The sequence below is a fragment of the Xiphophorus maculatus genome, chromosome 14 (assembly GCF_002775205.1).
Source record: "Xiphophorus maculatus strain JP 163 A chromosome 14, X_maculatus-5.0-male, whole genome shotgun sequence".
Lineage (NCBI taxonomy): Eukaryota > Metazoa > Chordata > Actinopteri > Cyprinodontiformes > Poeciliidae > Xiphophorus > Xiphophorus maculatus.
This window is the reverse complement of record NC_036456.1, coordinates 23,598,940-23,622,538: the sequence shown is the minus strand read 5'-3', so window position 1 is coordinate 23,622,538 and position 23,599 is coordinate 23,598,940. Positions and strand designations below refer to the sequence as shown.

The window sequence follows — 23,599 nt, the reverse complement described above, 5'->3', positions numbered from 1 at the left end:
TGCCATGGCGATTCCCGCCTTTTTTGTAGAAAGAGGTGGAGCTTAATTTTAACCTCAAACAAATCAAATGTTTTTCAACTGTAATTAAAAGAAACTTTTAGGGATTTATGGTGGAAATGTTGAGTGTTGGAAATTATTTAGATTAGTTTCTGAAGGAAACGTTTAGAGATGAAATAAAACGGGAGTGAATTAGATTTCAGGCTAGCAAACTGAGCACTCTGAGGGGATTTGACTGAAAACTGTAAATCCCACAGCAGTGACAGATTCACCGCGTCAAAGAGCAGAAAAATTCCTGCATTTTGATGTATAATCTGTATATGTGGAGATGAAAGTGCAGGAAGGAGATCAGTTCAAATCAAGAAGATTTTGAAAATTTCTCAAACAAACAACAGTAATAGTTGTGATTTTATGCGTCTGATCAAATCTTCTGATTAATAGTTAAAATCCTTCCTTTAATTGATCGTTTGTTCTGTTTTCCTCCATTTTAACCTGCAGTGGATCGGTTTCGTTTTGCTTCTATTATTTCCAGCGGAGGTTTTAGTTGCTCCAGCTGTTGCAGATGTGAGGCTCTGGTTGTGGTTTCTGGGTTTGCTCTCCCTCCTCTCATGATGTGGAAACGACATTCCAGCTGAAATAACGCCGGTCTGAGATCAACACTGACTGAAGACGAGCGCCGTTACGGTTTGGTAGGTTTGGTTAGTTTAAACAGCATCTTCACCTCCTCATTGGTACAGCAGCAAAAAAAGAAGAAGAAAAGAAAAAGGAGCGAAATCCCTCGTTCGTCAGACATTCATATATTACATCCATTATTCTGTTTGATTTATCGTCCAGCAGCAGGTTCTTTTCGTCCGTCCGTTTCTGGTCGTGTTGTAACATTCACAGCTGACTTCAGTCGGACTTTGGTCAACAACAACAGAGTCAGTTTCTGTCGCCTCCTTCAGTCTGATTGGTCGGTTTCTCTCTCATTTCAGGTCCGAGTCGTTCTTGGTGTCGTCCAGGTCAAAGTCCAAAACGAGCAGCTTGGTCTCCTCGGTGCCGTTCCTGCTTCCTGCAGCGCAAACCAGCCGGGTGTCGGACGCTCTGATTCGCCAAACCACGCCGCCTGAGGAGCAACGCAGAGTCAGTCAATCAATCAATCAATCAATCAATCAATCAATCAATCAATCAATCAATCAATCAATCAATCAATCAATCAATCAATCAAACCATGTTTCGTTCTGGGTCTGGATGCAGAGCAGAACCAGAACCAGAAGACCTGAACGGTCTGGAAGGTTGCTATGACAACATCAGATCTTTAATGTATTCTGGAGTTAAACCTTTCAATGATTTATAAACTAACGTCGGTATTTTAAAGTTTATTCTCTCAGTGTAGAAACGTTAGAACTGGGTTTATGTGCTCCATCCTCCTGGTTTTAGCCAGAACTCCAGCAGCAGCATTCAGAACCAGCTGCAGCTGGAGGACTGATTTGTTGGACAGACCTGTGAAGACGCTGTTGCAGTAATCAAGGTGACTAAATTAGTTTCTCTAATGCGGAGACATTAGTCCCCTGATCCTGGAGATGATCTTCAGGAGATAGAAGGCTGATTTTTTTAACTGTCTTTATGTGGCTCTGGAGGTTCAGGTCAGAGTCCATCACTACTCCCAGGTTTGGGACCTGATCTCTAGTTTCCAGCTGTAATAACTGAAGCTGCATGCTGACTCTTCATCGCTCCTCTTTAGGAAGGAATAAAGCTCATTTTAAAGGGGACATGTCAGTCAGAACCAGTTTTTAATCTATTAATAAATGTTTTTGTATTCTGAGTCCTTAAGAGTCCAGAAAAGTTGGATTTACTCTGATCCAGTTCTGTGCAGGTACAGAGTTGGGTAGAAACTGTTTACATTTACAGTTACATTTATTTGAGTGACTTTTAGGAGTATTTTTACCACAACGTACTTTTTACTTTTACTTGAGTAATTTTATTATGAACTATTTCTTCTCTTACGTGAGTAAAATTTCTCCCCACTGAATGAGAATCAAACAGAAATCCACTGACTGCCTGAAACTCGGTTGGATTTATAAAAGCTGCTCTCAAGCATCCAGATGTGTTTGAAACTGACCTGATCCGCGGCTCTGCAGCGCCACCACGTCCCGCAGCCAGGCGCCGGTCCGCAGGTCCCACAGCTTGACGGTCCCGTCGTCGGAGCTGGACAGAACCAGACCTCTGCAGAACTGCAGGCAGGTCACTGCAGACTGGTGCTTATTGGGACCTTAACGAAGACCAGAACGTCAGTCCTCGGATCACACTGGGGTCTTTGACTCCATCTTTGGTCAAACTGGTTTCTGTTTTCAGATCCCACCTTGCAGCGTGTGAAGACACTGTCCGGTCCGAACGTCCCACACTCGAACAGTGGAGTCGGCGTTCCCGGACACCAGGATGTTGTCCCGCAGCTCCATCCCGCTCGTCAGCGACTGATGGCCGGTCAGCGTGTGAACACATCCGCCTAAACACACCATCAACGTTAAGGTCAACAAGAGGTCGTTTCATCCTAAAGATGTTTCAAAACTGTTCTAAAATCCACATATTTTAGAGTTAAATTCACTTTTCAAGACATTTAGCTGACAAATCTGACACATAACAAGGCCTGGACAATAAATTGTTGAAATTATTGGGATAAACAATAATATTGTTGTTTTGAAATCATTGTCCAGTAATATAATGTTTATGGCATGAAAACTCTAGAACACATTCTCACAGATCAATAAACTTCACATGAACATTTAAGACTGGAACTGATATATATATTTAAATATCCAAAATAAATAAACAAAACTGTAGAAACAAAGAAAATGAATTATGAAGTCTCTATAAACAAAATCATCCTTCACAAAAAGGTTTAACTGAGACTAAAGCATCAGACTGAAAACTTTTCTCATCCAGAGAAAAAGAAAACGATAAATCATGCAAATGGAAATTATTTTAATTTGTTCTGTGATTTATTGCAGGTCTACCTCACACATGACCAAAACCATAAATAAAATGGATATTAGAGTCTCTAAGCAAAATTGCCCTTCCAAAAATATTAAACAGAATGAAAATGTTAATCTATCAGTTGATTGATTGATTGATTACTGCAACAAACTTATATACAGAAAGCAAGTTGAGGGAAACACGAAGGGCCAGGCTGACGTCACAAATGTCTTTTTGTATTGTTTACTTTCTGCTAAAAGGATTCAACAAACCGTCCTCATCACTTCCTCTTAGTCGGCCATGTTTGTTTACGCTGAACTCACGTTTAGTCTCCGATCTGATATCTGAATGTTGGTGAATGAAATTCATGTGGCTTGACACCACGCGCTGTACAACCAATCCTTTTGCAGCTAAGATTTATTTTATGGTCTGTGTCTCTCAGGTTTTGAAAATCTTGCCGTCTAAAACAAACCTGTGAGGATGTAGCGTGTATGTGCCAAGCATCTACCTGTCTCCACGTCCCAGACTCTGATTGACGTGTCCAACGAGCCGCTCACCACGAAGACGCCGTCAAACTGCATGAAAACAGGAAGAAACAGAATCAGCTACAACTACAACGACAGAGATGGAACACACTCGCTGATGTGTGTGTGTGTGTGTGTGTTTACCTGCAGAGAGTACACTCTGTTGGTGTGACCCTGCAGAGTGTGCAGACACACCTCCGTCTCGGGGTCCCACACCTTCACCATGTAGTCGTATCCGCCCGACACGACCCGGCGCCCGTCGTACTGGACGCAGCGCACCGCCGCCACGTGGCCCGTCAGCACGTGTTCGCAGCGGCCCGTCGACACGTCCCACACGCGCAGCGTCGTGTCCCGGGAACCAGACACCACCCTGTGACAGAGGGCATGACGTCACTGCAGCCTGAGCCAATCAGAATGAGGCACTTACCACTTTAAGGGTTGATCTTCTGATAGAAACACTAAATATGCGACGAGTCCCAGTGAAACAACAGGAAACTGTAAAAGTAAAATTATTTAAAATCTTTTCTTATGCTCAAAATGACCTTTAATCAGGAGAATCTGAATTAGAGCTCAAACGATTAATCAGATTATTCACAATTAATCAATTGTTACAATAATAGCCAATAATGAATTAATTGTAGAATGTGCCAACATATTTTTTAGCAGATTAATCAATTAGTTGTCAGAATAATCAATAGAATAATTGATAACTAAAATAATTGCTAGTAGCTGAAGATTCAAATTCAGTTATTAAACAATTATTAATTGATTACTTTCATCTTTTAATGTATTTCTAGTGTAGAAAAAGATTCAATAGTTTAAATGAAAATAATCTAGAGATTGTCACAATTTCTTTCCAATTAATTGATAACTTGAGAGAGTTAATTGATTAATCAATAGAATAGATCAATTAAATTGAATAAATCAATGACTGAAATTATGGAGTGCCAAATGTGCCAATGTTTTATTCAACCATTAGATTAATTGTCAGAATAAATAGTTTAATCAATAAAATTAATTAATTAATGGATCAATAGAACATATTGATTAACTGACAGAATGAATCAATTAAACAATGGAATAATTTGATGCATAAAACAATGGTGTGCCAAATGTTCTGATTTTCTATCTGACTATTCAGTTATTCATCAGAATAAATCAATTAATTGATAGAATAAACTGACCGACTGCAGCCCAGTAACTAAACCATCCCAGCGTTTGGAGCCGTGAGCCGAATCTGCTCTAAATGTCGTCCTTCTCCATATTTACGTTTTTCTAATGAATTATTGATGACTCCGTGTTTGTTTGCTCTCGTATTCGCTCCTCGCTCCGCTCCGCTGGCCTTCGGCGCCTCCATTCAAGCGTGGCCCTGATAAACGATGCTACGACAACAATAAAACACCCTGCATCAGCAGGTTGCCATGGAGACGGGAGCCAGCCACACAGACGTGCTCGCACAGATGCGCGTTAGTGCGTGCGCTTTTTCAGGGTCTTTTGTGGTTGCTATGGAGACGACACGTTTACTCTCCCTACCCCCTGTGAGTGAGTGAGTGAGTGAGTGAGTGAGTGAGTGAGTGAGTGAGTGAGTGAGTGAGTGAGTGCGCTACCTTTCGCCGTGCAGGTGCATGCAGCGCACCGTGGACGTGTGGCCGTACAGGGCGTGGACGCACTCGCCGCTCTCGGCGTCCCAGACCCGCAGCGTCCGGTCGGTGGAGCCGCTGATCACCGTGGCGCCGGCCATCTGACTGCACCACACGCCGCCGCTGTGGCCCGTCAGCGTGCGCAGGCACTGAGGCGACGCAGAGAGACGAGTCACGATTAGAGCTGATCTGATCGATCACATCTTAAAGCAACGCACAGATTTACCAACATGTGGCTCCAACAGCTGCTAAACTTTATAAAGAAACATCTTTTAAACATACAGATTATTTTAAAATATATATTTTACCAGTTTTGCTGTTTTTCTATGGAATAATTGCATCAGATTTGAGAAAAAAAACTATATATTCATATAAAGATAAATTAACATTCTATATCAAATGCATTTTTAGAAATGTTAACACTGTAGTTAAGTTAAATATTAACTTTGATTATGTGGACACAAAATTGTGAAGTTTTCTTTATAGATTTATCAGATCCTGATCTGACAAAGGTTATATATTTAAAATTAAAGATATCAACCCCAAAAATGTGTTTTGTTCGGTTATTTGAAGCAAGTCAAGAAAAGAAATTAAAATTTGAGATATTTGGAGATGAACTTAACTTTAAGAGAATGAATCAAATCTTATTTTTGGTCAGAAATTACTTTAAAAGTGGAATTTCACAGATTAAATATCTATACTGATGCTTTTTCTGATATATTTTAATATTAACTCAATAAAACTTAAACACACAAATAACAGAGAAGCATCAGACTTATTAATTATCGCACTGATGTATTTAACATAATAATAAACAAAATGTTTGCCCTTCATAGAAATGAACTAAGAAAACCGAGAACAGAATGACAAAAGTAAAATCTTAAATTGACCTTGTTTGTTTGCCAGTTTCCACAAATTAAATGAATAATAAATGTGTTTTTTTTGTCCAAACTTTCCTGCCTGGGCGTGAATTTTGCCCTCAAAGTCACATTCTTTACAAACCCGCGTCAATATTTGTTTTTACTTTCACAGCCGCAGTCGAAGGACGCGCAGACGGACAACAATCCGGTTTCACCTCGGTGGTGTTGTGGTTGGGGTTGCCGTGGCAACGACACAAAAAGGGGAGGGAAGGGGGCGGCAGGGAAACGTTTGACCTCCGTGAACTGCAGATGCTGATGTTTGTTTAAAAAAACAAAACAAACCTGAAGAACGCACACCTTCGTCGCTCCGGGACGCAAAATAACAGTTATTTCAAACAGTTTTTATTTTTAATTGTTCACGTTTTGAGGGTTGTGTGTTTGTGTTGTGAGAGAAAACGTCCTCACAACGCGACTAAGTGAATGTTGGCAGCGAGGCAGGTCCGGACAGAGACAGCAGCAGGTGTGTCGCGCTGAAGAATGTTCAACCGAAACCAGAAAAATGTTTGTTTGACTAACTGAAGGTCACATCCACTGACCTCTGCAGCGCTAAAGGCAGATATGAGGGAGCATGATGCATTTTAGTGCTTTTCAGCAGCACAGATATAAAAAAATTCATCACAACAGATGCAGCTGCGTCTCTCAAAGTTCACACGAGAGTTTCAGTTCATGTGAACTTTGAGCTGAAACTCTCAGGATGAACTCTGAACTCTCACCTGTCCCGATAGGAAGAAAGTCCCGTGATAGCGATCTGACTTTATGGGTATTTTGAAAAATGTTTGCACATTTTTGGAATAGTTAAGACCCATAAAACGTCCCCACCTTCTAACGACCGGGCTTATCTGAACAAAAACTCTCTCTGATTTGAAGAAATACAAACACAGACCAAATGTTTACGATTATATAAATATTTAAAACTTTAAACTATAACATTACCTAATTAGCATCATTTCAGAACAGAAAAGCAGCAACTAGTCGTTCTGCCATTAAAACATCAATACTTGTTAATAATGACAATCATATTAATCTTATAATGGCATTTATTTGTTTATTTTTATTAGAAAAGTAAACAATTCTAAAATATTTCTCTAAGCCTTCCTGTGTGAGCGTTTCATTATTTATGAATATGACATGAAGCAGCGTGTCGATCAGATCGCAGCGTTTTACTGATTTAAAGCAAAAATGATTTAGTTAGTGAAGGTCTGCGTTCTTCAAACTGCTTTAGCATCTTACGCTAGTTAGCAGGGTTAGCATTAGCAACCATAAACAGCAGAGAAAAAAATCTAGAAAATCCGAGTACTTAACTTGGATCTTTCTACTATATCAGATTTAACGTTTGCCACAGCAGGTCAAAGGTCGTTTAGCTACAGGATAATGTGCTCCTTCACTAATTCAACTCAAATGTCTTAAAGTGAGTGTTAAATTATGTTCTTCGGCAGTACTTGACTTTTTCAGGTAAGAAAATATAGAAAAATAAAAAATGCTGAATTCTTTTCATAAATATGATGTTAGAAGTATTTTTTAGATGCATCTTTTTCTACAAACAATCGAGCATTCACTATAGGAATGAATTATTATTGGATTTTAGGCCATAAAATGTTTATTTTCTTATTTAAAAAAGGGACTTAATTATTTGTTTTTAATGTATTTCTAACATTATGTAAAAATGAATTAATTGGTTAAATGAAAAACACAGAATGTGGCAATTTTTGTGTCCGATTAATCGATTAATCACCAGAACAATCGATTAATCATCAGAATAAATCGATATAATAATTTATAATTACACTAATAGTTAGTTGCAGCTGTACTTTAACCATAAAAGCATTTATAGAAGAGTTTAGCTGCGTTAGAAGAGAGTAACTCCTATTTCTGAAACCGCTGCTGCATTCCTGCTAACCTTCTCAGAAGTTAGTTAAAGGTAGTTTAACTAGGTCATTTCTGTGTCTTTTAAACCTTCAGTGACGGTTTAATGACGGATCCAGAATGTTTTTATTTCATGTCTGTGTTTGTTTAAGGATGAGAAGGCAGACACAGCAGCATGTGACCGTTAACAAACAGAGCAGATCACTGTTGACTCTTTTTTTACCTGTTATCCAGGTAAAAGAACACAATGTGTGTTGAGCTAACGCTGCTGCAGGCTGTGTTTGAAACACACCCAGACCAACACAACTGGTCCGTCTGCCTCCACGTTATACCGTTCAGCAAAATCCACCTCACTAGAACCTCTGCAACCTTTCATAAGTTATGTTTAAAACTAAAAGCACAGGCTAAAATAACGGCTAAAAAACTTAACCCAATATAAGTATTTCATATCTGATAGTATTGGTAGTTATTGATTAGCTTTCTTTGTTTTAAATATCTGAAATACTCTACGGCTTTGTATTTTATTTTTAAGAAGTTATAAGGAATAGTGACGGAACTTAAACTGCTGCTGGCAACTCAATTGGTTGCTAGGTAACGAGTGAGTGAGTTGCTAGGTAACCAACGACAGTGAGTTAGTTGAATCCACTCAATTTCTTAGCAGGCTACATCCCCCAGAATGCCGTGCGGTTGTGGCGTTCAGTGAATATTTTATTGAACGCATTTTCAATTGATAATGATCATGTGTCTATCACAATACATATTTGTATTTTTAGGAGTATTTTTACTACGCTGTACTTTTTACTTTTACTTGAGTAATTATATCATAAAGTCTACTCTTCCTTGAGTAAAATTTCTGTATTTTCTACCCACTGAATGAAAAACAAACTTCTTTTAACCAAACATTCACCAGACTCAGACACACACCTGCAGTTTCTGCTAAATTTTTTTTATTGAAATAAACTGATTTGGAAAAATTTATTTTGGCCTGATTTAGTTAATTATATGAATTATTGTTATTTTCGTTGTTAAAAAAAAACAAAATTTTATATTTTGGTCCATCTGATGATGTAATTTTTAAATATTAAGTGATTGACAGTTGGATCAGTTACTCAGTACTTTTTACTCTGACTGCAGTAACTTCTTGGATGGGTACATTTGACTTTTACTTGAGTAACAATATGTTGAAGTAGTTCTCCTCTTACTTGAGTATAATATTTGGGTTTTCTGCCTGCCTCTGGTTTTCACTGATTTATTGTCCAGCCTAGTTGAGCGGAAGCGGCAGAAAGCAGTAATCCGCGTACTGAATGGCGCCCTACCTTCCCAGTGACGGCCGACCAGACTTTGAGCGTGTTGTCATCCGAGCCGCTGACGATCAGGTCGCCGCTGAACTGGAGGCAGGTGATCACATGATCATCGTGGCCTTTCAGCTCCTATGAAAACGTGAAGAGTCAGTGGGTGTCTATGAAACGCAGGCTGGTTTGTTCGGTCTCAGCTGAGCTGGATGGTACCATGGGTTCCCTCGTGTCGCCCATCCTCCAGTTGGTCTCTATGCGATGCTGTCTGATGTAGACGGATTTCCACGGGCTGAACGAAGCGTCGGGGCGAACGCTCTCTCTACGGCGATACGGCACGCCGTCTGATATGCCTGAAAATAAAACACAACAATAATTCAACAGAGTCCAGTTTAATGGCTGTTCTTACAGTAATGTAAGAAATTAAACCAAGCTGCAGCAGACCTATCATGGTGATTTAAAATTGAATGAACAGGAAAGTGTTGGCGCTGCAGTGTTTGGTTCCAACTGGGCTTTTTGGTTAATCTGTTAACTACAGTATTATCAATGGAACTGAGCCAAGTTCATGTAAGAAAGAAAGTGCAAGAGCAATTTTGAGACCGACTAATTAGAATTAAAATTCTAGTTTAAATTTTCACTACAAATATTCAACTTTCAATGGCTTAATATGTTCACTTTATATATTTAATTTAAATAGATCACTTTGGTTGCAATTCTAATATATTTAAGGTAATCAGTATTTGTAGGGTGAGAAACAATCAACTCCTGATGCCATGTATTTCAAATAACTGCACAGTATTTTATGCCCTTACTGTGCAATATTTTATTTTTAGTTTAGTTATAAACTAAAAATATACTTTATTTTATCTTTGTGTGAACCTACATGTCTTGATTGACGATCATTTTGCTGCTGAACTTCAATCTGGAGCAATAAAAGATATTTCTATTTTATTCTATTTAAAGCTAACAGCTAAAATGGATAATAAAGTTAATGCTAATTAAGCTAAACGCCTAAAACTATAGCTAACTACAAATATGGTTGTCATCCGAGTTCTGAGTTACTTTATTATATAAATCCCAAACAATATATTATTAGAAATAACCACAGAAAAAACTTTCAACACTTCAAAACAGTAGGTTGTTATTCTAATAAGGTAAGCTAATAAGGTAATTAGCTTACCTTATTAGAGGTAAGCTAACGTTAGCTGCTAAAGTTTTGATGTTGGGACTATATTTTTGCTTTTTGCAGTCCTTTAAGCCGAGTCCTTCTAACATAACAGTCTTTGGTATCACTGCTCTTAACAAAAAGCATCTGCTGTAGCTTTAGTTTAGCTAGCTAGCTCTATAACATAAAAAGTTGTTCCATTAGTATGTAAATGGAACGATGCTAATGAAGGCTAGCTGCATCTGTATTCTGACTGACTTCTTGTGAACAGCAACACTGTTCCCAGCGGCGCGGTGTGAGGGCTAATAATTAGCCTTATTTATGGAGCTGGTGAGAAGCAGTTAGCGCTCCCTTCATTAGTATGGCTGTGGTGTGGCGCTAACGTTAGGTAGCCTCATTGGTATGGCTGCTGAGCGCTGGCAGTGAATCTCAACTGACTGGCTCAACGCCCAGCCACACACACACACACACACACATACACACACGCATCTACTGCATTGCGCTGAATGAAAGAGTAGTGATGGATTGCTGTATGAGCATGTAACCCTCAGGTTTTAAGGCATTTTACATCCAGAAAGTTCGTCTTTTAGCTTGAATTCATGTTTTTCTTTTGTTTTATCTTTAAAATAATAACATATATGAAGAGTTTCTGCTCTGATGACACTTACAAATTGCTTGAAACTTCACAAACACATTTGTTTATAAACTACTCCTTCTGTATCACATTCTTGCATTTCATTTATTTAAAGTAAAATCCTATTTGCATGATGCTCAACTCTGCCAAGACTCCATTAGTAAAATACTGAGTCCATTAGCTATAAATAAATCTGGCAGAGGCCAATTTAACAGTTTTTAGATAATCTTTCCAAGGTAATAATTTTCATCATCTTGTATTATTTTAGATTGATTATATTTATGGTCAGACAAAGAAAAAAACAAGACTACAAATTGAAACTTATGTGATTATAATATAAGTAAAATCAACAAAGTTCCTTAAGTTGGAGAGCCTGTTTCTACCTGAATGATTCATGAGGTCAACATTCCTGAAGTGGTTTAGAAGCACACCTCATAAAAAAGCTCCGCAAATATTCAGCTAGAGTGAAAACTAGTGGAAAAGTTGTGAAAATACAAAGAAACACTTATTATTTTTATTTTATTCTTTTTCTTGTAGGAGCTTTCATAAAATTACTATCACATTTTTCTAATTTTCCTACTTTATGCAGAAAATATTATGGTTTTATTCTTGTATTTTAAAAAGACCAGAGACTCATATTCCATTGTAGTAGAGCTGAAACGATTAATTGGTTTAATCGTGATTAATCAATTCTTCAAATAATTTTATATATATATATATATATATATATATAGGATTTTAAAAATCCTTCTTTGTCTGTAAATATGTTCTGCAGATGCATCCTTGCTATTTTATTGGGTTTTAGGCAATAAAATGTTTATATTATAATTTAAAATAGAAATAAATGATCCATTTACATTTTCCTAATGTATTTCTAATATTGCATAATAAGGCTTAAATGGGTCATTTAAAAATCAGGAGAATTTCCCAATTTACTGTTTGATTAATTGATTAATAGTCAGAACAATCAATTACTAAAACAGTCTGCGTTGTAGAGTTGACCTGGATTCAAAGTCCAAACAAATAGAAGCTCCAATTAATTCCAAGGATCACATTGGTGGGGGAAAAAATCCACATTTTCCAAAAATTTCATTTTCAAAAACCAAAACGTTTGATTAATTGATGAAATCGATTATCGCCCAGCCCTGGTAAAAGGCTGATCTGATCAGTGTTTACCTTCCTCACGGCATTTCTCCCGCCACAGCAGGTTGTCTTCGGCCAGGATCCTCCAGTACCTGCAGGTCTGTGCCGCCTGCAGCAGGTCCCTCGGGGCCAGGAAGGTGAGCACGTACAGGGCGAGCTGCACAGATGCACAGTTAAAGCGCCGAGCTCCGTCTCTGACACGCTGGTCGAGTTTTCAGGCTTTACCTCTTTGGGGAGCAGAGATATGAAGTCTCTCTGGAACTGAGGCTCGATCACCTGCATCATGTGCTTCACCTGGCTGGTCTCGCACCGATCAATCAGCTCGTCCAGAGCCAGCAGCCTCTCCGGGCCGCTCCACGTCTGCAGAAAGAGAAAAAAGATCATGAGGACCGTATTTTCTGGACTATAGAGGGCACCATACTATAAGCCGCAGCTACAATTTTTAAAAAAAAAACTCCGAAAACGTACATATATAAGCCGCTGGTAAATCCGCCGTTCTCGGTTTTCCACAAGGACCCAGCAGAGGGCAGCGTCCTAATAAAGCTGCTATATTTATTAAGGAGGATTAAAATCCCTCCGCCGTGTTTACGTGCAGCGGCTCTATTTCCCTCCTGTACTGCCAGATCGACATCCCTCTGCTTAAAAGCTGCATCATATGAGTTTGGAGAAATGTCTCCGTCCGGCCTGCAGGCTGAAAATTAGCACTTTCTTCTTTGATTTCCAATTTTGACTTCCAATGATTCACTTCCTGCTATAGAGCCCCCTGGCGGTTGAAGAACAATTTATTTATTTGCTATTTATTTGCTGTTTTGGTTGTTTATTTATTTTGGATTTATAAAATGTCTTAGAGGTCCCAGCATTAAATTTTTGTAAGAAATAAAAGCTTGTTGATCTTTGAGAGTGTGAACTTGCGTCATATTAAATTGTATTTTATAAAAATGGTCTCATAAAAGAACAGTATTATCTAATGGGTCAATTTATCATCTAGAGAAATTTGTTATCAGTAAAACCAGCTGACCAAAACTGCTGGAGTTCCACTTTGGTTGCTAGGTAACGGCGTTGCTAGGTAACGGCGCAGTGCCCTGTGAATGTGGCCTTACAGTCCAGAAGTTTTTGAAACGGCTCACCAAAAAAAAACATCAACTTACTACAATAAAAAAGTCCAGGTTTTGTTTTTTTAAAGCACTTGGGTTGTTTCTGGAGGCAGCAGAAACAAAAATGGAAGAAAAATACATGTGAAAAATGTGAAATTTGAATATATTAACTAATTTCCTACTTGTTTATATCCGTTACTAAATTACTTTTTGCTTTGTTCGGTGTTCTTTCATTTCTTTGCTATTGGTTCATCATGCCTTCCTGAATCTGGAGCCGTTTGATGTTCCTCTCTACAAAATCAGACTCCATGTTTTTTTAATCTGGCCGTTTTTTAATCTGGCCGTGTGCAGATGAGCTGGTTTGTGCGAGCCTCGGTCGGTCGCATCAGGACAGCTCGGAGGCAGCACTTCATGTGCCGCCGGATGAAGACGCACTCAAAGACCGAAATCTACTCAAGGAGACGCAGAACGTGAAGAAATGTGGATTGTGTTTTGCAGCGCTGCAGGACAGGAGAGGTGGAGTCTGAAGACCGAGTGAGTCATCCGCCATCCGGCACCGGCCCAAAGAAAGAACTGAACGAGCCTCAGAGAGCCTGCAGAACCGCTGATTATTGCAGCTTTACAAGATCACAAGAGAAACGTGACAGAAACAACTAGAGCATGGCTTTTATCCACAGACAATACTGACAGAAAAAGGTCTTTTGAATCTGTCTTTTAAGAAATATTAAACTTCCTGTTTATTTATCTGATTCTAGGACTTAAAATAACAATTATTCTGATGATTAATCAGATAAAAAATGACCACAGTTTTTAATTTGACCATTTACACCTTATTTATGCAATGTTAGAAGTACATTGAGAGGTAAATAAACAAAAAATAAAGATCATTCTATAGATTAATTGCTAATCTTAATATCAATACAGTGCAGAGCCAAAACGATTAATTGTGATTAAGCAATTATTGGAATAATCGTCAATTAATTTAGTAATAGATTAATCGTTATCTGGAACATACAGACTCAAAATAAGGCCAGTTTCTGGAAAAAAAAAACATATTTATTGCAGTAAATAAGCTAAAACTGTACATTTTATATACATTTTCTATTTAAGATGAAAACATTTTTAATTATAAACAGGCTTTAACCAAAACTCCTCTAGTACACAAAAATATTTTTAGTTTCATCTGGTCCAGATTTACAAAAGGAATGTCGTTGCATTTTAGGCAACAATGTATTTTATGTATTTCTAATATTGTATACAAAATGCTTAAGTGTTTAAATAAAAAACTGTTTCCCTTTGATTAATCATCAGAATAATAGATTAATCTATTACAAAAATAACTGTTAGCCCCAGTACAGTGTAAACCGGATCTGTTGACTAATTTTATGATTAACTGATGAATAATTAGATGGAAAAGTTGCTTTTCGTTGTTTACAGAATTTGAATCAGGTGAAGCTAAAACTTTGAAACTTGTTCTGTTCAGAATATATTTACTGAAAAAGAAGATTTTTCATCTTAAATGCAAATTTATCTAATTGTTTAACTGCATAGGTTTAATTAATGCTTTCAATGTGTTGTTCTTTCAGAAAATGGTAGTTTTACGAGTCTCTGTAATCCAATTAACAATCAATCAATTACTAAATTAGTTGATAATATTTCAATAATCAATTAATCACGATTAATCGTTCCAGTCCAACTGATTCTAAATATCTTAGAAAAATAAATCATTTTATTGTGATTTAACAGGCTAACCTGGAAGGTGAGAAGCCAGTCCTGCAGTCCAGAGGGAGGCGGGCCGGAGTTGACGCGTCGGCGCTGAGCTGAATGCCCATTGGCCAGCCGCAGGTCGCCGAAGGTAGTGGGCGTGGCCTGAGCCAGACTGGAGGGGCTGCAGGTGAGACCGAGAAGTGTGAGTGAAATGAGTCCACACACCTCGCTGTATTTAATCAGGATTTTATGTGAGAAAGTAACTCATGATTTAAAGAGGAAGAAAAATAATAAAAGTTCATTTTTCCATGTAAAAATCTGAAAAGTGTGGCTTGAATGTAAATTTTGCTGCCTGAGTCAAATCTTTCTACAGCAAGTACTTTGGGTACATCTCATCTTTACAAGCTTTTGCTAAGCTAGTACCCAGATACAGTTCAGTCGGATCATTTTTAAATCTTGTAATAGATTATGGTCTTTGACTAGGCCGTTCTATCTATGAATCATTTTGTCCTGCAGGAAGAGGAATCTCAACCCAAGTCTTGAATTTTTTGCATCCTCAACTTCCACGCTCCTGACAAAGCAAAGTATTCCCTCAGTATGATGCTGCCACTACCATGTTTCACAGAGAGAGTGGTGAGCTCAGGATGACCTGACACCTGGTGGAGATTTAAAAACCCACAGAGAGATTCTGTTTACTGTGGCTTCTGAAGGGAACGATTTGCACTGGATGTTTTATTTAGGGGTTTCACACTGTTCCCATATTTATTTTACAAACAAATTTAAACCTGAGTATCATTTAGCTTTTGTTTCTCAAATACATGCTGCTCTAATCCCAATAAAACAAACTGAAAGTTGTAGTTTATTGCAACAAAATGTAAAAAAAGATCAAGGGTTAATATTGCTGGTAGCTTTAAGGTGATTATCGTCTTTAAATGGAGGTGATGAAGCGTTTCATCTGCTGTTACAGCAGCTGTGTTACCTGAGGTACCCGTTCCCCTTGCAGTGCTTCTTTCCTGAGGGGAACGGCCGGCCATCTGGACCGTGATCCAGCTTCCTCTTCATCTGAGGTTAAGAAGAAAAGACACAAAGTCTGTTAGAAAACAACCAGAGAGCCAGAATCAGAGCAGGCTGTAAAGCAAAAGTCACAAAAACGAGAGATGAACAATGGCAGTATGTGAAGTTTTTGCTAATACAATATTTCTCTATCATTTAGTTTATTTTACTGAGAACTCACTCTTCTGATTAACATAATCAAGCCCTATTCTTTCTTAAAATTGTGTTCATATTTTTACTTTATCTAATCAAGTAGATTAATTTAGAAAACTTTTTTCAAATTAAGATTTAAAAACCTGTTGCCCTCCTCGCCTGTGGGGGCGCTGCAATAAGAACCAAGGAAACGACAAAATCACCTCTGAGGAAGACACTGAGCGAAACTTCCTTCTTCATGAAATGTAGACAAAAATGGAGTAGCTTCAGATTTTAGTGCTTTTGTCTTTGATAAAAAAAAACTCGAGCCATTTCGCCAGCTAGCGCTAAATGTACACGTTTGTTTTGGTTTTATTCACCCACTAATCTATAACATCTATAGCAGCTAACGAGCTAGCTGGCTGGCTAGCTTCATCAAATTCAAATTCAATTGAACTTCATTGATCCCAAAAGGAAATTAAATTGTTGCTGTCGGTAACTGTGGTAAGAAATAGGATCATCTCTTTGTTTTCTTTACAATTAATACACTTTAACATTCGTTTTAAGAAGATTTTATAATATTCAGGCTGTCAAGAGTAACTTTGCAATGTTTTGTATGTTTTTAACAGTTACAATAATTAACAATATAAAACAATATAATATAATATAATGTACAGTTAGTCAAAATTTATTTAGTCTCCAAATTGATTTTGGAGACTAAATAAATTTTGTTTAGACAAAAATTGGTTTAGACAAAAATCTATTTTCTCCCGACATTTATTGGTATACAAGTTACGCTGCTCATGACAGTTGGTGGTTACCGTAGCAACCAGTAACTGAAAGCTCCTCCCCCTTTTCTCTCTGTATTTCTCTGTAAGTATTACATTTGAACATATATTTTTGTGTAATTTTGCATGTTTTGCATGTTTTTAACTATTAATAAAAATTCTGTTTGGCATTTCAGCCATATTTAATTTAACACCTGTTAAATACGTCGCTCTGTAGTTTGCTTCAGGTTATTTTTTGCATTTTATTTAATGTATATGGGCAGAACCTGCTGGACTGATGTGAACCACCAACTTAATTTCCTCTCTTGTTTGAATAAAAACAGTGAAGCTGAGTGCGTCTGCTGGGAAGTCGGCCATATTGGGTCAGTGGACAAATAGATGCTTTAACAACAGAACCTGTCTGACATTTTTGGATGACATAAACCCAACGTCCTTGTGGAGAATCACTAAGCGGTAAATTTTAGCAGCTACATCTCTGGTGGAAGAAGCAGAACATGTTCCTGTAAACATTTGTGGGTTTCTGGGTCGTCACTGGTATCATAAAAAACCCTCAGAGTCCAGAGGTAACGAGGAGACGCAGATAAACGTTTTCTCCTGGAAACTCCCACGGTGAGAGGGGAACACAGACACAGCGACCCGGAGGTCCGATCCAGCCTCCCTCCTCCGACTCGCTCTCCTTCAGCCAGTGAATGAATGCAGGAATGCAGAAAATCGGAGGAATGTCGCCGGTGCAGCGCTGCTTTAAAATAGAACGCTGCAAGCTAACACACACCAACCTGTGTGTGACTCTCTATAAAAACTAATTCAGAATCTGCTTTCTATTGCCTGACTCTTTAGCTTTCACCAACAGATGTCACATCTGTTGGTGGCAATTCTGCTAAAAAACACCAACAAAAAAAAGACCTTGACTTTGTGGTAAGAGCCAAAAGAATGTGTTTCCTGTTAGAACCAGAATAACTCAGTCCTGATGTTTTAACTCTGATGCTGCAGCAGAGTCTGCCATTATCAGTGACCTCGCTACAAACCCATTCATCAAATCCCAATGTTCCCAGGAAGAAGATACAACGATACTAACGATTAGAAAAGCCACATTTTGCTTCATTTTCACAGATTAGTGCTCCTTTTTTGTTTTATTTAAAGATAAATTGATCAGGCTTTTCCTTCTGATACAGAATTCTGGTTTTCTGTGTGAAATACACAGCTTTTTAGATTTCATTGTCCACTATTTGTAGATTTTCCTGTGGAAAATTGTAGAAAACCAAATTTTTGTCAAGCATATCTAAAATATTTGTTGAAATACCTGGGCTCAACAACGCTAAGCTGCACTGATTAGAGTGGACAAAGGAGTGTAGATATTAGCTTTAGCTCCTACATGGTTCCCACTGTTCATATTTATGCATATTGAGTTATATTTGGTGTTTGAACTATTATAATAGCCAGTTATAAATGTTTTAAGGCAGGTTTTAAGTATCTGTGGATTTTAGCTGTACACAGTGTGGATCCCTAACTATAGCTAGCTAGCTAGCTTTATCTATCTAGCTACAGATAGATATCTGTATATCTAGTTAACTAACTAGCTAGCTAGGTATCTGTATCTACCTAGCTAGCTACTGATATCTGTATATCTAGCTAGCTATAGCAACTATGTATCTACCTATCTATTTTTATAGCTAGCTAGATGCATCTAGCTAGCTAGTTAGCTATCTAGACATCTAGCTGGCTAGCCGTACAGCTAGCTAGTAGATATCTATGTCGATCTAAATTATGTTGGTTTGAAGACACAACGTTGAAAAACACTAAATGAATGTATTTGTATTATTTTACTTCATATTTTTACATTTTGGTTTATTTAAAATCATCCCTCCCAGAGGCTTTAAATATTGTTAAGCTCAGATGTTTTATGGGGCAAATATTACTAAATAACTCCTTTAGAAACAGATTTGGTTTGTAATATCTCTATTTCCTGAAGCAATAATTCACTTCCCAGAGGACTGACATTGGAAAAGCATTTCAAGCTGAAATTAAATACGGCTGCAGATGATTTAATGTCTTTTCAGAGCAATAAGTCTCATTGAAACAAAGTGTTGACTGTTTTTAGAGTGAAATGATGAAGGCATTTCAGTTTCAGGTCATTATTTCAGAGTTCTCGCTGTGAAGATCAGCAGTGGTTAAAATACAGAGTTTTGATGCCTTGTCCTGCATACAGGATCTAAGCCATGCAGATTACAGCAGCTGTAATCTATAAAATCCCTTCTCCTGAGAGAAAAATTCGTATTTTTAAGGCTTTAATCTTTTATTATGCAGCTGAAAACAATGCAGATCAGGATTTAGCCGAAATCGGACTTGAAAAAACAAAAGCAAAAGGTTCTTCATCTACCAGGTTTAAATCCTTCATTTTATCTACAGGATTTATTTGTGCTTGTGAGAGTCGACAGTTTTATTTTCTGATCTATTTTATTTACATTTCCAGAGAAGTACCAAGCTTTTAATCTGGTGGTTTGCAAATTTACTCCTCTTTATTTCTACCTGCAATGGCCAAAATATGCCGACGTAATCAAATAAAATCAATTTACCAAGTAGTTTGTTCATGTTTGATTGGTTTTCTTTTCTAAGATACAGTAAATCAGAATATTACTGAAATATCAGGGCTATTAGAAAAAATGCAGTAGTAAATCTTCACCAAAAAACTCTGAAATTTTGAGATTAATTTCAGAAACTTTCCAGAAACAGTAAGAAAGTTTCCGAGTTTCAAAAGTGGAAAATATTTTACTTCTAAAACTCAGAAAATTTCCAAATGTGAAACATTTTCACCTTCATGAGCTCAGAAGATTGTAACATTTTTCTAGAAAGGTTTTTTTCTAGGAAATTTTAAACTTTTTTAACTCATAAATTTCCTATTTTTCTCTAGAAATTTTCTGAGCTCAAAGTTTCTTAGTTTTTTTCTCACACATTTAGAATTTTTTGTAAATTTACAATTTTCTTTCTAGAAAATTTCAGAGTTTTAAAAAATTTACGGAAATTTACTCTTTTATTTTATGAACAATGTCCCTAATACACTGTCATAAAAACTGCCATACTTTAGAAATTTGAATAAAAAATGACTTTATTGAAGAGTTCTTCAACACGAGGGTCGTGGCCCTGAGGGTGGCTGTGAAAGTACTGGAGTGGGGTCACAAAATTCATATCATTTCATAGATTTAAAGCAGTTTATAAAGTATTTTGTTTACATTTGACTGGTTTTCTGTTCCTAAAACAGCTCAGTAAGTCGGAACGTGAGCTGATTTCATCTTTAATCTGAATTTCTGCAGAAGTTTCGTGTTTCCAGGTTTTCAATCTGCTGGTTTGCATCTGCAGAGACAAACAAGCAGCAGATTCCAGTTCATCTCTGTGAGATTTGGCCCAAACAAAGCAGATTATAGACACTTTTTCCCTCTCAGGGATGTGAGTGTGACCAAACACTGAATCAGAAAAATAAACTCTCAGCTGCAATAAACAACATTTTTCATTATTTCAAACTGCAGCTTGGAGGCTTGATGACACGTTTACCTGGAAATATCACAATTACAGCAGCTGTGTTTGGGAATCTTCCTCCTGCAGGAGGGAAAACCTGCGTTTTAAAGCTCTAGTCCTGTAGATCAAAGCTTTTAGCAAAAGCTGTAAAATGTAAAATGACGTTTTAAGATCTTATTCTGCACCTGTGAAGCCAACATGGCAGCAATCCGCCATTATTTGCATTTTAAATTAGCAGAGAAGCAGAAACGTCGTGTTTCAGTGGATTTAATCTTATCATCTGCAGCTTAAAATAAACATAAACATAAAATATTAAAGTGTAATTGGTCGTAATTTTTCTGAGGTTTGGCCAAAACAATGCAAAACGCTGCAGGTGCACTTTGGAGGAATCTTTGAAGCTGAAAATTAAAGCTTTTCTTAAAGCTTTATGGTCTTTTGTTCTAGAAGGTTATCATATTTTTATTTTTTAAAGAATGTTAATATGCTTCAAACTTGTTTTATGGATTTTATCCTGCCCTTTCACCAAGAAAATATAAAAAATAACTCATTTTGCAAGGAAAAACCACAAAATAACAAAAATAAACTGCTTTTTGTATGGATTAAAATTTAATAATTAGGTTATAAAAATACAAAAACAACTATAAAAGGAGAATATTAACATGATATATTGGATTTTTGCAGAATATTTAGCAAATATTGATTCTGTTTCATGGGACAAAATGTTATTTTAAGCTTTAATTCAAAATTCAAAGCCAAAACTGTATTTTTATGAATTTTTCTGGTAGTAAAAAACTTTTTAACCAAATAAATGAAGTCTACGTCCAAAGCAATTTGACTTTCATAGATGTGACTTCATGTGTTTAAGCTATAATTAAATATTTAACACAATAAAGTCTTTTTTTTTGTTTTTAGACCAATGAAATCACATTTCAGCCTGATTGAGGGTTATGCTGCTTTCTGTTACAGTTTCACAAAATACTGAAGCAGGAAGTTACATTTTAAATGTTTTATTTTTGTCATCTGCAGCTAAAATTATAAATAATTATTTATCCATGATTATGGAGGAAATTATTCCAAAGATTTTTACATTTTAAAGGGACAGCAAAAAAAAAGAAAAAGAAAATCTCCTTTTCATATTGAATAAAAGTGAATAATTAAGTAATAAAAACACAAAACCAACTATAAAAGAAAAATACTAACATAAAATGTTGGATTTTTACAGAATAATGAGTAAAATATTGATGGTCTTTCATGGGACAAAATATTATTTTAAGCTTTTACTCAAAATTCAAGGAAAAAAGTATATTTTTGTAGATTTTTCACATCATTCATCCTCAGTAATTTGAATTTTAATGATTTGACATTTTTAGTAAATACATATTAAAAGTGATAAAGTCCATTTTTAGACCAATAAAAGTAAATTTCAGCCTGACTAATGGTGGGTATTTTTCTTTTTTCTTTTCTTTTTTACAGTTTCACAACAAACTGAAGCAAAATTTTTCATTTTAAATGTTTAATTATTGTAATTTATAGTTAAAAACGATAAATAATCATAAAATGGGTGAAATGAGATTTGACCTAATCAGGCTCCTATGAAGCCATAATCACCAATAATCTTGTAATCTGAAGCTGTGATGATGATTGATCTCTATATTCTGACGATATCAATAACTATATTGATTCATTTAAACTGATTTCATCACGTCAGCCGCTGATCATCAATAATCAATCACGACTCAGACCACCGGACCTCTCTCTCTCTCTCTCCTGGTTCCGCAGTGGTCCACTCTCGCACGCGCCCCGCCACGCGCACGCGCCACGCTGTCAGAAGCAGAAACGCCTCGTCATCCCGTCCGGCGCACGAGCCGGACAACCTTCTGAGCAAACAGCCGATCAATAACCGATACTCGCCTTGTAGAAGATGAGCTTCAGGGTGCCGTAGAAACCCATGGCCGCAGAACCGCTCCGAACCGCCGGCAAACACGCAGAAATTCACGCAGAAACACGCAGATCCAGACGCCTCACTGATCCATCGGAGCGATCGCGGATCGATTAAAGAATCCACGCAGAGCTGGAGCTGCGGCCGCTGCGGGATCCACGGACGGAACCTCTCTCTCTCTCTCTCTCTCTCTGTCTCTCTCTCTGTCTCTCCCGGTTCCGGATCTGTGAGGCTCGACCTCCCGCACGAACACGCAGGGACAAGCCTCTCTGCGCCGCGTGCTGCCGAGGGGTGGAGCCGCGCGGGCGCGCGCGTGTGTGAGTGCGCGTGTTGGGGTTTGTGTGTGTGTGTGTGTGTGTGTGTGTGTGTGTGATGCGGTGTGATTCTTGTGCGGTGATCAATAAATCATAAAAAAACGGACGTTTATATTTTGATTACGTCACGTTTCCGTCACAACGTTTGGTTTATTTTCATAAAATGTTTTAATTTGAGGTGATTTTATAAACTTAACACAAAAACGCCTTAGAGGAGTTGATAAAAAAAAACAAACTCTGCCACAAAAACTCAGAAATGTTTTGGAAAATAAATTTTAAGTTTCTAAGTTCCAACAGTCAAAAACCTGCACAAAAAATAACATAATTATGGGATTAACCTCAAAATGTGAAACTCAAGAAAATTCATGAGTTTAAAAGTTTAACAAATTTTGAAATAAATTTCAGATATTTCTGAATTTGAAAAGTTTAAACTTTGTGAGAAAATCAGAAAGGAGGAGAATTGCTGCAGTTTGGTTCCCTGATCCAACCTTTACAGAGAATCAGAGCATTTTTTATTTCTGTTTGGTTGCTGCAACTTTTCTTTTTATTAAAGAAATAATTCAGCTCCTTTCAGTTGATAAAATAATTCACAAGTTTGACCATTTATTCTATTTTGTTATTAATTCTTTAAAGCATTAAGTCAAACTCAGGAATCTTGCACTGCAAAAAAAGTCTTACCAAGTATCTGATCTAGTTTTGTAGTTCTTGAAATAAGACAAAACTAGAAGCTTTTCCAGTAAAATGTAGGAGCTTTTTTCAGTCAATAATTCCTTAAAATGAATTAAAAAGTGCTGGATCCACTGGGAGTTATGGGACAAATGTTGCTACAAGTGGAGTTAATACTTTTTCTTTTTTTACGAGCTCTTAACTGTTGATGAAAACTAGTTTAGTCTTATTTCCAGTGAGATATTTGCAGTAAATTGGACCAAAGA

General features: G+C 37.2%; 1 protein-coding gene across 1 annotated transcript; it reads right to left on the bottom strand.

Annotated features, from left to right (window-relative positions):
• Window positions 1-508: 508 nt before the first annotated feature.
• Window positions 509-22,639, bottom strand: LOC102223938 (F-box/WD repeat-containing protein 7-like). The gene is made up of 13 exons (XM_014473461.2): window positions 22,326-22,639; window positions 15,911-15,993; window positions 14,977-15,112; window positions 12,356-12,490; window positions 12,164-12,287; window positions 9,405-9,541; window positions 9,213-9,326; window positions 5,081-5,262; window positions 3,618-3,843; window positions 3,458-3,524; window positions 2,339-2,482; window positions 2,099-2,248; window positions 509-1,102 (listed from the first exon to the last, which is right to left on the bottom strand). The coding sequence occupies exons 1-13, from the start codon at window positions 22,362-22,364 to the stop codon at window positions 963-965; spliced, it is 1,677 nt and encodes a 558-aa protein (XP_014328947.2). The 5' UTR covers window positions 22,365-22,639; the 3' UTR covers window positions 509-962.
• Between the last annotated feature and the right edge of the window lie 960 nt (window positions 22,640-23,599).